At 35.8% G+C, this 14,493-nt stretch overlaps 1 protein-coding gene and 1 pseudogene across 5 annotated transcripts in view; both read right to left on the bottom strand.

Moving 5' to 3' along the window:
- The window catches only part of RCOR3 (REST corepressor 3), a 53,480-nt gene that overhangs the window by 13,874 nt on the left and 25,113 nt on the right, over nucleotides 1-14,493 (bottom strand). For all 5 annotated transcript variants that reach the window (XM_038542066.1, XM_038542065.1, XM_038542064.1 and 2 more), the window contains 2 exons: nucleotides 13,347-13,565; nucleotides 6,373-6,450 (listed from right to left, as the gene is read on the bottom strand). In XM_038542066.1, the coding sequence (XP_038397994.1) occupies nucleotides 6,373-6,450; nucleotides 13,347-13,565 (297 nt within the window). The remainder of the gene's footprint in view (nucleotides 1-6,372; nucleotides 6,451-13,346; nucleotides 13,566-14,493) is intronic.
- Nucleotides 9,893-10,337, bottom strand: LOC102156568 (annotated as a pseudogene).

The raw sequence follows: 14,493 nt of genomic DNA, 5'->3' as shown, positions 1-14,493 counted from the left end.
AAGAAAATCTTTTACAAGGTTTAAAATTTCATTTTGGTTTGTGCTGTATTTGCATTACATTAGCAAGAAAGTAAGAGAGAAGGATGTTGATGAGATGGGTAGGAAAGTAACAGCTAGAGTTAATTAGGGATAGCTGGTGAGCACAGCCTAATTTTATAAATGCTTAGTTCATTAGTGAATATTCTCTTGTATGGCAACTTGTGCTTCTCCATGAATCCTTTAGATTAATGAGCATTTGGATACAGAGATCTCCTGTAATACTACAATGCAACTTATTCTGAGGACTAAAGTTAGAATAAATGTAAAATATATATTAAGCTATGTTTAGGACATATGTAAAAAACACTGTCACAGCACCTGAACAGAAGCTAAAGTTGATCAAGTGGTGTTTGTTAAATCTGAAAGGCAGAAACTGGAAGAAAACGTATCATTAATGGAAAAGAACAAAAAAATGAAAGTAACATGCACTATGAAAACTTATTTTGCCTTATAAGCAAATCAGGAGATAGGATAAACACAAATAGCTACTAATAAAATTAGTTCAGAGTATGCTAGGGATTCAAAGATGAGAGGAAGAAATCACAATGACTAGAACAGAGAAGAAAGCCAGTTGAGGGGCTGGACACTGTGGTGGGTTACAGAACAGAATAAGTTTCTGAAAGGCGAAGATGAGAAGACACACCATGTATAAACAACAACAGGATCAACAATTAGGAAGAAGTGATAAATAAGCCTGGAAGTTGGTGATATTTAAAATATAGTAGGGGCCACTTTTTGGAAAGGCAGTAAATACCAAGGTTAATGAGCTCACACTAAATTTAATATGCAATAGTTTTTTGTGGGGAGGGAACAGGGGGAGAGAAGCAGGATTCCAACCAGAGGAAGATTTGAAGCCTGGACAGCTGGGTGGAGGATAGTGCTGTTAAGGACCTAAGAAGTTATGAAATGCTGAGTGGGGAGGTGTGGGAAGGCAAGACTGAGATGAGGACTGTAACTTGGGGTTCACTGACAATGAGTTTTAAGCAGGACATCCAGGTGGAGCTCAGGTTCACTTGAGGCTAAAATAGATTCATCTATGCAAACACAGCTTTTAAAGGTCTGGAAAATGTTTATGAGGGAAAACAATGGAGTCATATTCAGATGTAAGATTCTAAAATCAACCTATGAATTTAAAAAAAAAAAAAAGATTTTTTGCTTCTAATTCCAAATTACTATTGAAATGCTCCTATAAAGGTAGTCATGGAGACAGGCACATAATCTCTCAATAAGTCCACATGGCCAGGTATTCCTCCAACACCAAAATGAACCACTAGTTTTTCAGTTAATCCGAGATGAAGCCTTTGACTGAAATTTAGGGTAGCAGTGAATGAAAAACATAAATACATATTTAAATACTAGAATTTCAAGAAAAGGAGACTGCTTACCCAGGAGGCATGAGGAAGCTAAAGCCTTCTAAAGATAGTGGATTCATAGTTCCAGCCCCTAACTGCTGACTCTACGGGAGACACTTGATAAAAAGGAATTCAGGCAGGACTGCCAGCTCTCCTCTACTTGCTATTACTAGACATACTCATATCTGTGGTTGAGTTTGTGTCATTTAAATGTATATATGACGTAATTTTAATATAGTGAAGTGATGAGTTTGTATGATGTTTCCGAAGAGAAGTGAATTTTGAGGAGAAAAACTTGGGAGAATGCTTATATTTATGTATAGAAAGGAAAATTACTCTGAGAAAGGAACATAATAGTTACAAAAGGCAACATCACCTCTCAAAAGTTAAAGGAAGAGAGAGGTTGTCATCTCTGTCAAGGTTCAGAAGAAGGCAAGAGAAATGAATTAGAGCTGTGGAGTTTTTGATCAGTAGCAGTGTTAGCCTTTAAGCAGTAGCTTCAGTGAAAAATGTAGGGAAGAGGATTGAAATTGCATTAAATTATAGAATCTGTGTATGACAAAACAGAAGCAGTGGAAGAAAGGGAAGAGTGAAGAAGAAACAGGGTCAAAATTTTTTAAATACATAAGATTCCTTCAAGTTACTGATTTTTCTATTCTCTTTTAAACTTTGGTAAAGATTTGTTTAATTCACAGAAAGGACAACTAAAATATATCTAGGAATCTAAAATTGTGTAGTAGTTATGGTTAGCTAGGCAATACCATTGAGAACATTCTTCTACAGCAAACTGCAGCCTGAAATACTGTTGTCTATAAAATAATAAAATATTAATCTCAACTAAAATAATACAACATATAATAGTTATAAAACTAAAAATATGAAAAGCCCCAAAGAGCCTTCAAGAACAACCTATGACTTTCTTCGTGAATTCATCGTCTTTACTACATCCTTTCCCTGCTAAATTAGTCTTCATATCTTTCCCATTTTTGTCAGGAGTAGATTCATACTCTCTGAATTGAAAGAATCAGAAAAGGGTACCATGTTAAACTTTCCATCCAATCCTGAAAATTTCATCCAACATCCATAATGAAAGGATGTCACCCACCTATGCATGAAAACATCCACAGGTGGGAAAATGCCTAGCTTCAAAAAGCACTCCTGTTTTAGCTTCTTCCTTCCTGGATTCATTAATCTCCTTTTCCCCATCTACCTACCTCCAACCAAAACAGATCAAAGCATAAGACCACAGGCTACCACTCCCCCCAACACTCTTACATACTTTCAAATAGATATATTAATTTCTATTTTGCAATGTTCTTTGCCTTTATCATTTGCTGTCCACTCCTACAACTAATACCTGACCTTACCCCAAAACCCCTTTTTACCATTTATCACTCACATGCCTAGTATTTCAACAGCTGTAACGCTTCCAACTTAGCCTGTATAATAATACTGCCAGGATAACCTTCCAAAAGTTAAAAATTCCCATTACATCCTTCTATATCAAAGAAACTACAAGGTCTTCCCATTTGACCTAATTTAAAAGGCAAACTTCTCTTCTTAGCTCCCACAGACTTTTATACCCTGGCCCTTACCCAGTGATCTCTATCATAAAGAAGCCTCGGTTGAACTCAATTCTGTTAACATCTCTCTACACCGCGTTTACTCGTCCTCTGCAACCAAGTTGGCTTTCCGAAGTAGACAATATGCTTCATGAGAGAAAACTGTTTTACACTTCCACTAAATTCTCCATAGTAATTGGCACTACAGTGAGCACATGGTAAGTGCTCAGGGAATACTCGTTGACTGGTGTTCTCCCCCACTGGATTTATACATATTTTGAATGTACTGTTCAACATCAAACCAGTGTTCATATTATTCCCTTCGCCTGCCCATTTTGTATGTGCAAAACTCCTACTCATCCTTCAAACCTCAGCTGAAACATCCCCTTTACAAAGTCTTCCCCGATTAACCTAGTGAGAATAACTACTTATTTTCCTGTAGCATTTTACTTATAAGCCTATCACACAACTTTAATGTTTGTCTTATAACATCTAGACTGTTTTTCTTTTAGATAGAAAAATCCATCTCTTCCTCATTTAAATTTGTCCTCTCTTACCCACACACACTTTCCACAGTGCCTAAAACAGTGCCTTATATGAAATAAGTGATCAATAAATACTTATGGGAAGAAATGGACTTTCTTCACCAAATTTTTTCCTAAGTGAAAATAACAAATACAACCAAATGAGTAAGTAAAGCATCTTAGTAAATGTTTATTTCCAGTTGAGTTACATCACTTAGTAGCTTATTATTCTAATGGTTAACGAAATTTTTATTACCTATTAAGGTAGAATTTCTATTACCTAACCAAAAGAAAAGGGGATACATTACATGATTTTTCAAGGTCTTTACTATGACTGTTAATCTAGTATTTTGAAACAGATCTATTCAGATTGTTCTTCCCTGCAAAGCAATAGAAATAATATGATAAATATAAATACATCCTGAGCATTTTCTAGGTAATAAAACCTACATACATTTTCAATTTATATGAGTTTAATAAATTAACCTCAAAGTAATATTCAAACTTCACTCTATGGATGGTAGAGTCTTAAAATTTTGGTTGTTTCGTTTTGATCATTATTTTTACAAAAACCCAAAAGATGTAATAAATGTCTGATAACCTCTAACCTCAAAACTGCCTTCAAAGGTGAGAGTCAATATATAGTTTTGCTATTAAATGAAAACTTTTGGGACGCCTGGGTGGCTCAGCAGTTAAGCGTCTGCCTTTGCCTCAGGGCACGATCCTAGAGTCCCGGGATTGAGTCCCACATGGGGCTCCCTGCATGGAGCCTGCTCTTCCCTCTGCCTGTGTCTCTGCCCCTCTCTCTCTGTGTGTCTCATGAACAAATAAATAAAATCTTAAAAAAAAAAAAAAAAAAAACAAACGAAAATGTTCAAAGGCAAGAGGGAGAATGATACAAATCTAGGACTCCAACTAGAGTCTAAGATTGTGAAATATAGCCAAAATTTCACTATTGACTAGATGTGTGACATGATCAAGCCAGTTACCCTTTCTGAGGCCCAGTTTTGTCATGTAAAATAGTATTTGCTTCATCTACTTCTTGGGATTTATGTGAACATCAAATCAAATAGCATAAAGTTATAAATGCTATTATTGCATTTTAATGTTTTACTTTATTCATACTAATGAGAGAGGCTCTCCTTTAATTTTCTGAAAAAATTGAGGTTAGAATCATCATTTCCTTGAAAACTTGGTAGGCTTTTTCTGTAAAACTGTCTGGACCTGGCATTTTCTTAAGAAAAACTGCTAACTGTTCCTTCATTTTATTTAATGACAATAAACCTATCAGGTTTTCTTTCTTAAATTTTTTTTTTAAATTTATTTATGATAGTCACAGAGAGAGAGAGAGAGAGAGAGAGAGGCAGAGACACAGGCAGAGGGAGAAGCAGGCTTCATGCACCGGGAGCCCAACGTGGGATTCAATCCCGGGTCTCCAGAATCGCGCCCTGGGCCAAAGGCAGGCGCTAAACTGCTGCGCCACCCAGGGATCCCGGTTTTCTTTCTTTTTAAGACAATTTTGGTAAGATATATTTTCCTGTGAATTTCTAAGTTTTCTTTAAAAATTTGAACTTATTGACATAAAGTTCTTTATAGTATTCCCCTATTTTTAATATCTACTGTAATTTATTAAGTTTAATTTTTAAGTTATAAAATTACAGACACTTAAAGCTTTTGGCTTTTATGCATTTTAATGCATAAATATGAAATTAAAATAATTTCAATATAAAATTTAAGAAAATTTTTGTTACAATACTATAAAGTAGTATTCTTTGTATCACTATCTTTAAATAAGTGGAAATGTCACTAGAATGTTTGTCAGTTTATTTACCTGTGGGTTTGAAATGAGATGTTACATTAGTCTATGTATATTTCATTCTTTCCCATCACCTAACCTTATTGAAAGAGACCATTTAAAACAAAACAAAAAAATAAGAACAGTCTTTTTCCTAATGATTATTCCTTTCTGATTCTAATGAGTCAGACAAAATATGGTGCATTTGTTCTGAAGTACTCTCCCCTACACTTCTGCCCTCCCCTCAAGCCCCTCACACATATTTCATTTTTAGATATTTCAGGCAACTTGTGATGGGGGGGGGGGGCAGGGGGCATCCCATTAGGACCAAATAAGATTATTTGATTATTAAATACATAGAAAGGCCAGTCCAGGATATGAAGCACAGAAGAGGAGTCTTTAAAAAAAGAGAGAAATAAGAGAAAAGATTTATAATAGAGGTTTCTATTAAAAGACTTGATTGGACTTTATGGGCATTTAAGTACTCCTATAATTATCACACATATCAAGTATATATTACGTTTCAGAGGAAATAGGAGAAAGACTTGAGAAAAGTTAATCTACATCTTATTTTTCAATTTCACATTTTCAAGTAGTACAAGAATGTTATTAATTAACTCACATACTAAAATCCTAGCTGAAAATCTGAGTCACAAAAGACAAGTATATTAAAATAAAAAATTATTAAAATTGCTAAGTAAGCTCCTTTTCTTGTTTTTTGTTTTTGTTTTTTTTTTTTCTTGTTGTTTTACCAATTCACACAGTTAGGAAAAGGCTTTGAGCAAACATTTCTGCAGACCCAGAAATGTACTGGCTTGCTCTTCAATTACTTTCTATTTTCATGTGCCCTGGGCCTACCTGTATAGCTGTTTTTCCCTACTTACTTTGCTTGATATGAATTGCTATGGGTAGGAAAGAAATGACTTCACTTAAATCATTAGCCAAGTCTCAAAAGTCTAAATAAGAAAATAGAGACATGACAAATCACCCACACTATGACATCTTCAAAGTATTAGCACCACATGGGACCAAAATAGTAAATACTAGTTCAGAGAATAAGATTTCACATACTTAGTCACATATATTCTTCAATAACATACCTCAGGAGGTTTGAATTCTTCAATTCCACCTTCCATTTTCTGTTTAAGTGCACTGTTTACTTGCTTAGCATTCTGAACCTTTAACAAAATAAATCAGATCACATACTTAGGTAAATGTATGATTACTCAATAAATGAAAAGGATATAAGATATATACAAAATCTTAAATTTCAGGAGGACAGACACTACATTTTATCATACTTGAGGCCATTCAACTAATATCCACATCAACTACTATATATCCACTAATCAATCAACTAATTATATATAAAACTAATATGTCTCTAATAGGCTAATAAACAGTCTACAAATCATAGTATCTGAGTATCTTTTAACAATGTCTCTTAAGACAAATGGTATATAGAGGAATTACATTCCATCAATATTTCTCATTACCATAATGTTTTGATAAGAATGATTATTCCAATAAAAATAATAATGATGAGAATGGATAATATTAGGTGTTTATTAGGTTAAGCATCATTGTTGGTGCTTCACATATAATAATTCTCACAACTATTTTGTGAAGTAAGTATAATCAGTTCTGCTATAACCTGACATATGCATTCTCCAAAATCACTCTACTAGGCAAAATCGTACAACTTATAGGGAAACAGATTCTGGGACCCAACACTGGAAAACATTGTCAATGACACATAAAACAAGATAGGAACCTCATAAAAATGATAGCAGATTTATGCACTCTAAATAATAAAGAAATTTACAAATGCTACAATAAAGATGGTACTTTACCTTGGAAAAGATCTGAGGTTGCTTATAGAAGGGTCAAATATTTGCAGCTTGTGAGTTACTGGGAGGTGGTTGAAGGAGGGTTATTTGAAATCAGATGAAAAATTTTAACACCAGATATGAATGTGTATGGTTCGTAACATATAATGAATTGAGGGAGCTGGTACACAACTGAAGTGTTTGGACATGTATTCAGCTAGGTGCCATTTTTCACTGACAAAAATCAAATATAAGCAAATGCAAAATTCACATTATACTCAAATTGCTCCCTAATATATCAGTCGTGTTGGAACAAATTCATGTTTTCAAAATAAGCATTATAGCAGAACTGACGCTACTTTTACTGTAACCATTTTACAGATGTAGAAGGCAGGGCACAGAGAAGTCAAGAAACTTTCCCTAGGCTACAGATACTAGAGGAAGAACCTGAATCTGAACTATGCCAAGTTTTTAGTATATGTGCTGCTGAAGCGAGCACCCATGCCAAGTTTTTAACTACTATTCAACTAGCAATATTATTAATCTTTACCTAGAATATTAAGGGGTATGATTTTTATTTGTTCATTTGTTTACTTTTTCTTGGTTTGCCTTTTTCAGTATGAACAATCAAATATTTATAAAGAGATTTGTGAAATTTTTTCCTCAGAGATCTTAACACAGCTAAAATGTAAAAATCTACATTGGTTCAAATGTGGTTAGTCAGCCATACAAAGGTAAAATGTAAATTCTCAGTCTTTAAGGATTTCATAGATTAATGGGGAAATAAAGAAATATAAAGGATAAATGCTGAAACACCTAACTTATACTTGGAGGAAGAGAGAGAAGAGAGCATGTGTCTAATATTCATGGGTTAGCAGGCATGGGTAATGGAGAAAACAGGGTCAGTTTTCCAAAGGAGATGACACCTAAATTTAGTTTTAAAGGATTAACAAGGGGGCACCTGGGTGGCTCAGTGGTTGAGCATCTGCCTTTGGCTGAGGTTGTGATCCTGGGGTCCTGGGATCAAGTCCCGCATCAGGAGCCTGCTCCCTCTGCCTAGGTCTCTGCCTCTCTATATATATCTCTCATGAATAAATAAATGAAATCTTTAAGATAAAAATAAAGGATTAACAAGAACTAAGCAGCTAGGCATGGTTGGGGCAGGAAATGCCTTTCCAGACAGAACAGCATGTAGGAAGATAGGAAAGCAGTTAGGCTGGGCCAGAACAGAGAATTTTGTTTTGTTTATTTAAAAAAAAATTTTTTTTAAATATTTTATTTCTTTATTTGGCAGAGAGAGGGAGATGCAGGCTTCTCACTGAGCAGGAAACCCAATGCAGGGCTTGATCCCAGGACCCTGGGATGACCTGAGAGGAAGGCAGACACTTAACCAACTGAGCCATCCAAGTACCCATGGAGTAGAGAATTTGAATTCTGCCTAAAGACATTTTTTTAAAAAAAGATTTTATTTATTTATTTATTTATTTATTTATTTATTTGAGAGAGGGGGGTAGAGAGAGAGAAAACGTGTGTGTGCACGCAGGGAGGAGCAGAGAGGGACAAGTAGACTCGGTGCTGAAATGGGAACTAACGTGGGCCTCAATCTCACAACCCTGAGATCATGACCTGAGCTGAAATCAAGAGTCAGATGCTTAACTGACTGAGCCACCCAGGTACCTCAACCTAAAGACTTTTTAAGCAAGGGAGCAACATAACCATTATTTGCCTTTTAGAATGATAATTCTACTAGTAATTTGGAAAATGGGATAGAATGAAAAAGATGAAAATTAATTTAACAATCCAGATGAGGACTTCAATTAAAAACAGTAGGAATGAAGTAATCATGGTGGTGGCACACAGACATATAAAAGAAATAACATGGAAGCAAAATTAAGATGCGTTTGTAAACACTTGATGGGCAGAATTAGGGAGAAGGAGGAATCATGGATAACTCTCACCACTGGTTGAGTAACTGAGTGTATGTGGTGCCAATCACTGCAACAGAGAGTGCAAAGGAAGAACAGATAACTAGAGTGGGTATAGGAGAAGTCAGTTTGGACACTGTCTACGAAATGTGTCTGGGATATAAAAGTAGTAGAATTTGTAAACCCAAGAGTGCGAACTTTTACTATGTCACACATCAAATGACTAATCAAGAAAGGAGTTTAAAGCTTTAAAGAAGATCCTTTATAATAAAAATAGGCTATAAGTAAGGTAGTAGTGTAAAGGATAAAGTAAGACTACAGATGCCTGGGCACATTTTATTCCCATGTTATTTAAAAAGACTGAGCAATTAAAAAAATTTTAAACCTATGTTTCAAAAAAAAAAAGTCATTCATACATCAACACTGGGTTTTCCTTGGTTTTAATGCATTAAAATAACATAATCCAATCTAACTCATGTATCACTTTCAGAGACAATGCAACTGGAAATATTTTTGCCATTCTAGTGGATATTTCTAAAAAGCAAATGCCTACAGATGCTCCTACATCTTTAAGAGAAAAAAGAGGAGAAACAGACAACCACAGTTTTCCCACACTGCAGAAAAGCAATTAAAAATCGCCTTCAAGAGTTTCAATGTGTATTGTAACACAGATTTCACTCCTTCAGTTTGCTCACTGACTTCTTAGATTACTTGATTAGAAGACTGTTCTCACTGCTGGCTAACTGCTATTGGTACTTGGTAGGCTCTACATTTTAAAAATCTGTAAACAACATTACAAACTATTCCATGTCATTTAATTTTGTGCTGAACAGTCTTCAATGGACTTTTAAAAATAATACAGTATTTTAAATGAGTCTCCAATTCACTTGTCTTTCTACCATAATGTTGCTTTCTCCAACTTTATCTACAAATGATCTAATTCCAAATAGATTCAAGAGGAACCCAAAGACTGGGACTCTTCCTATAACACCAATGACCATATAAAAAGAAGCCCTTAAACATAATAAAGAATCCATAAATTTCTAAGATTATGCCTATCAAAGGCCAACCAACAAGGACTACAAATACACCACCCAAGAAAAACCCTGTAACTTTCATTTTAGGTTTCTGGAAGAAGAATCTGAATGTTCTTTGTAAACCAATTACAAAAGCCAAGCCAGCTACAAATCAAACATTTCCAATAGCCAGCAGTGCTTTGTCAAATAAGAAAATCACTCCAAAGGACAGGAAAGACACTCCATATTCTGTTAATCCCATTCCAATTTTCTGGGTGTCCATTAAGAAGATCATGGTTGCAGTGGTGAGGGCAGTAGAGACAGAACCTCAGGGTGCCCAGGCCATGAAGCAAAGTCAGGAGAAAAGAAGCTAGGAAGTAGACCAAGCAAGAGACGCCACATCTCCTGGAAAGACACAGCCATCTCTACCTCCACTTCAAGACCACTCGAACACCCCCCTTTTTTCAAATATATGTTCCCTTTTTAAAAATATTACAGGCAAAGTGTTTTATAAGTTCTCTAAAAAGGAGTGCTGTAGTTTGAAAGACGGGAGTTGTGTACACATTCACTGTTCAACTAAAGGCCAAGCATTCAGTCAAAAACATACTACATATATTAGAGAGCCTGGTGTCCTAAAAGTCAAAGGAAAGGAATTTCAAGAAGGAAGAAGGGTTGTCAATGTCAACTATTACTGAGCAGTAAGAGATTCAAGAGAAATAACAAAGAAGAGGGCATGAAATCTGACAATTTGTTAATAAACTTAATGATAGTTTTTTCCAGGGGTAGAATTGGGATGGTGTGTGGGGCAGAAATTAGATTGGAAATGTAAGAAAGCAGAGGAAGCTAATATGGTAGATATTTATTCAAGAAGTTTGTTGAAGGGACACCTGGGTGGCTCAGTGGTTGAGCGTCTGCCTTTGGCTGAGGGTATGTCTCTGTGTCTCTCATGAACAAATAAAATCTGAAAGAAAGAAAGAAAGAAAAGAAAGAAAAAAGAAAGAGAGAGAGAGAGAGCAAGCAAGCAAGCAAGCAAGCTTGTTGGAGAATAAAAGAGAAATATAGGAGCAGTTTGGGTGAGTAACCAGGGTCAAGAAATAGAGAAATCTGAATGTTTCAGATAGAGAAAAACTACCTTGTTCCCACACTATACTGCTGCAAGACTCTTACATTTTATATATAGTGGTATAATATTAACTCTTAAGGACACAAATTGTAATACCTAAGCAAGCATGATATGCTAGGCTGAGGATGCACAGTGTAATTCCTAGAGCAACTACCAAAATAAAAAATGCAAAAAGATACAGTTGAAAAATATAAATAAGATGATGCTACATCTCTCTTTAAAACCCTTCAGTGACTTCCTAACTCATGATGAATTTTAAATTTCTTAGCATGGTCTTCTTATCAATTCCTGCCTATCCCTGCTGTAACCTGCTAAAGGCAAGCAGAACTTAATGAAGAACTTCAAGATGAATACTGATATTTTAAGAAGGTAACATGGACAACAATGTGTGGCATGGAGCTGCAGCGAATGTGGATAGCAAGGAGACTCAACAAGATAGTTATTGTCAAATAAGAGGTTATTTGACAGAGTTATTGTCAAATAAGGAGCTGAATGAACAAAGGTAGTAGTGATGGGATTAAAAATGAGGAGACTGGGCAGCCCTGGTGGCGCAGTGGTTTAGCGCTGCCTGCAGCCCAGGGCATGATCCTGGAGACCCTGGATCGAGTCCCACATCAGGCTCTCTGCATGGAGCCTGCTTCTCCCCTCTGCCTGTGCCTCTGCCTCTCTCTCTCTCTGCATCTCTATGAATAAATAAATAAAAATTAAAAAAAAAAAAAATGAGGAGACTGATGTAAAGAAAATTTCTCAGATAAACTTACACAACTAGGTTACCACTTAGGTTTGTGTGTACTGGGGGATGTAATAATGGCAAGGGATAAATTAAAGAGGATTCTCATGTTTCAACAAGGAACAGAGGAAAATAATCTTTCAGGGGTTAGATGAGATGCCTAGCAGGGAGATAGAAATACAGCAATACAGAGCTTGAGAGGAAAAAGTCACAGGCTGAGAAGTAGATTCAGAAGTCACAGGACACCCGGTGGCTCAACGATTGAGCATTTATCTTTGGCTTAGGGCGTGATCCCGGGGTTCCGGGATTGAGTCCTGCATCAGGCCCCCTGTGAGGCCTGCTTCTCCCTCTGCCTGTGTCTCTGCCTCTCTCTCTGTCTCTCATGAATAAATAAATAAAATCTTTAAAAAAAAAAAGACAGAAGTCACTGCATATAATGTAAGACTGGTTGATGCATACCAAGAAAGTACAGACATAGAAGAGTAGCTAGGTCTAAAGGATAGGAAAAACAAAAGAAACCGAGAGAGGAAAAGATGACCAAGAAAGGCCAGAGACCAAGAACAAGCATTAATGAGTATTTTCTGTGTGCTAGGCACTGTTGTAAGCACTTCTCATATACTACCCTGTTTAATTCCTCCCAAGCATATTATTATCCATACTTCAAGATGAGGAAGCTAAGAAGAGTTAACTAGCTCCCCCAAAGTAATACAGGAACTAGATGATGTAGTTTGAGTTAAAATTATGTTCACTGACCCTAGATATTGACTCTTAACCATGATTAATCTGTTTATTATGATGATATATTTATAATACCACAGCAGCTACTATTGGCAATAATGATGAGGATGAAGAGAGCAGCCATTATTCCCTGAGCACTCAAAATGTGCCACACACTGCTCAACAATCTGCAAGTAACATCTCAACCACTTCCTAACAACCTGCAGGAGAAGGATGATTATTTTATCCTCAATTTTATAGATAAAAAATTGAATATCAGAGAAATTCCATTATTTCCCAATATCATAGAGCTAATCGGTAGCAATACTGGGATTCAAATTTAGAATAGACAAAGGAATCTCTGAATTTGGAAACAAGGTAAATTTTAAAGAATGAAGCTTACAGAAGTGGGTGGCTGAGAAAAATCTGTAAAAAAACTCATTTACTGGGCAGCCCAGGTGGCTCGGCGGTTTAGCGCCACCTTCAGCTCAGGGTGTGATCCTGGAGACCTGTGATCGAGTCCGTGTCCAGCTCCCTGCATGGAGCCTACTTCTCCCTCTTGCCTGTGTCTGTGCCTCTGTGTGTGTGTGTGTCTCATGAATAAATAAATAAATAATTTTTTTAAAAACCCTTAAAAAAAAAAACTCGTAAAAAAAAAAACTCATTTACTAAGGTTTTAAAAGTGGATAAACAGAATAGACAGAATCATTAAAAATATGATTTTTATAGAATACCTGACGTTTTAAAGAGATCAGTTCCATGTCCAGTTGCCGCAGGATGGTGTTGGCTGCATTGGGACTACAGGAAACAGCTACCACATCTTCCTGGGTTAAGTACATGCCCTTAGGTGGACGGCACTTAGATCGCTGAGAATGATGGCGATGTTGTAAACTCTGATATTCTCTCCTTCCAAGTCCAATCTTGCTAGTTTGGACAGGTTGTTCAGTATTACCCTAAAAGAATAAAGATACATGGTTTTCAGGCATGTATAAACTGAAGACAGTCTATAACTGGAAGCATCTGCTACACTAAGTACACCTAAAAAATACTTCTAACCAATGACATTATGTACAAGTACACACATACTCACACACTGCGCTTATCAACTGGGGGAAAATAAGCACACAACATAATGTTTTCTCGATTAATCCACTCAAATGTTTGGTTTCTATCCTGGAGGACTACAACAAATGAAAAAATAAGTTGGACTCTAAACTATTCTTGTTTGCTTTAATATGGAATATATTTTCCCTCAGCAATAAAGAGTCAAACAAAAAAAAAAGCTATAACTTATTAAGTGCAGATTTTCAGGAAAATTAAAAAGGGGCAAATTAGGAATTCTAGCAAGTGGCAGATAACACTTCATTCTCACTTCAGAGATGTTGAAAGAGAACTATGCCTCTAAAGATTAAAAAGGACACAGAATTATCTTAATCTTGACATTTCTAAACTCTAAATCTATCTGTGAATAAAATGTGAATTTGTATTTTGAAAGAGGTTAGGACAGTTTGAATAATAATCACCATGAACTCTTAAGTAGGATTTCATTATTATTTGCAATATTCTTAAAGTGTGATATAAAAATACAATGTCATTCTGTGTTTCTGAGACAGGAATCCATTTGAAATGGTGCCCATTAGGTTGAATGGCAATCTAATTTCAACTGATTAGATTTAATGCTCCAATTCTTTAGAAAAGGAGCTCTGAGTAAAAGTCGTAAAACAACTGTATAATGAAGCATAATCCACTTCACTGCTTAACACCTAACTCAAAGCAACACATGGCAAACCTGATGTTCAAAGAAATTCCTCCCAGTGTAGCACTCCTAAAATTGCCAGACCATGTATTTTTCTTTAAAACATCTTTAAAAATTTAATTCTG

Source organism: Canis lupus, chromosome 7 (genome assembly GCF_011100685.1).
Source record: "Canis lupus familiaris isolate Mischka breed German Shepherd chromosome 7, alternate assembly UU_Cfam_GSD_1.0, whole genome shotgun sequence".
Taxonomy (NCBI): Eukaryota; Metazoa; Chordata; class Mammalia; order Carnivora; family Canidae; genus Canis; species Canis lupus.
This window is presented reverse-complemented; position numbering and strand designations above follow the sequence as displayed.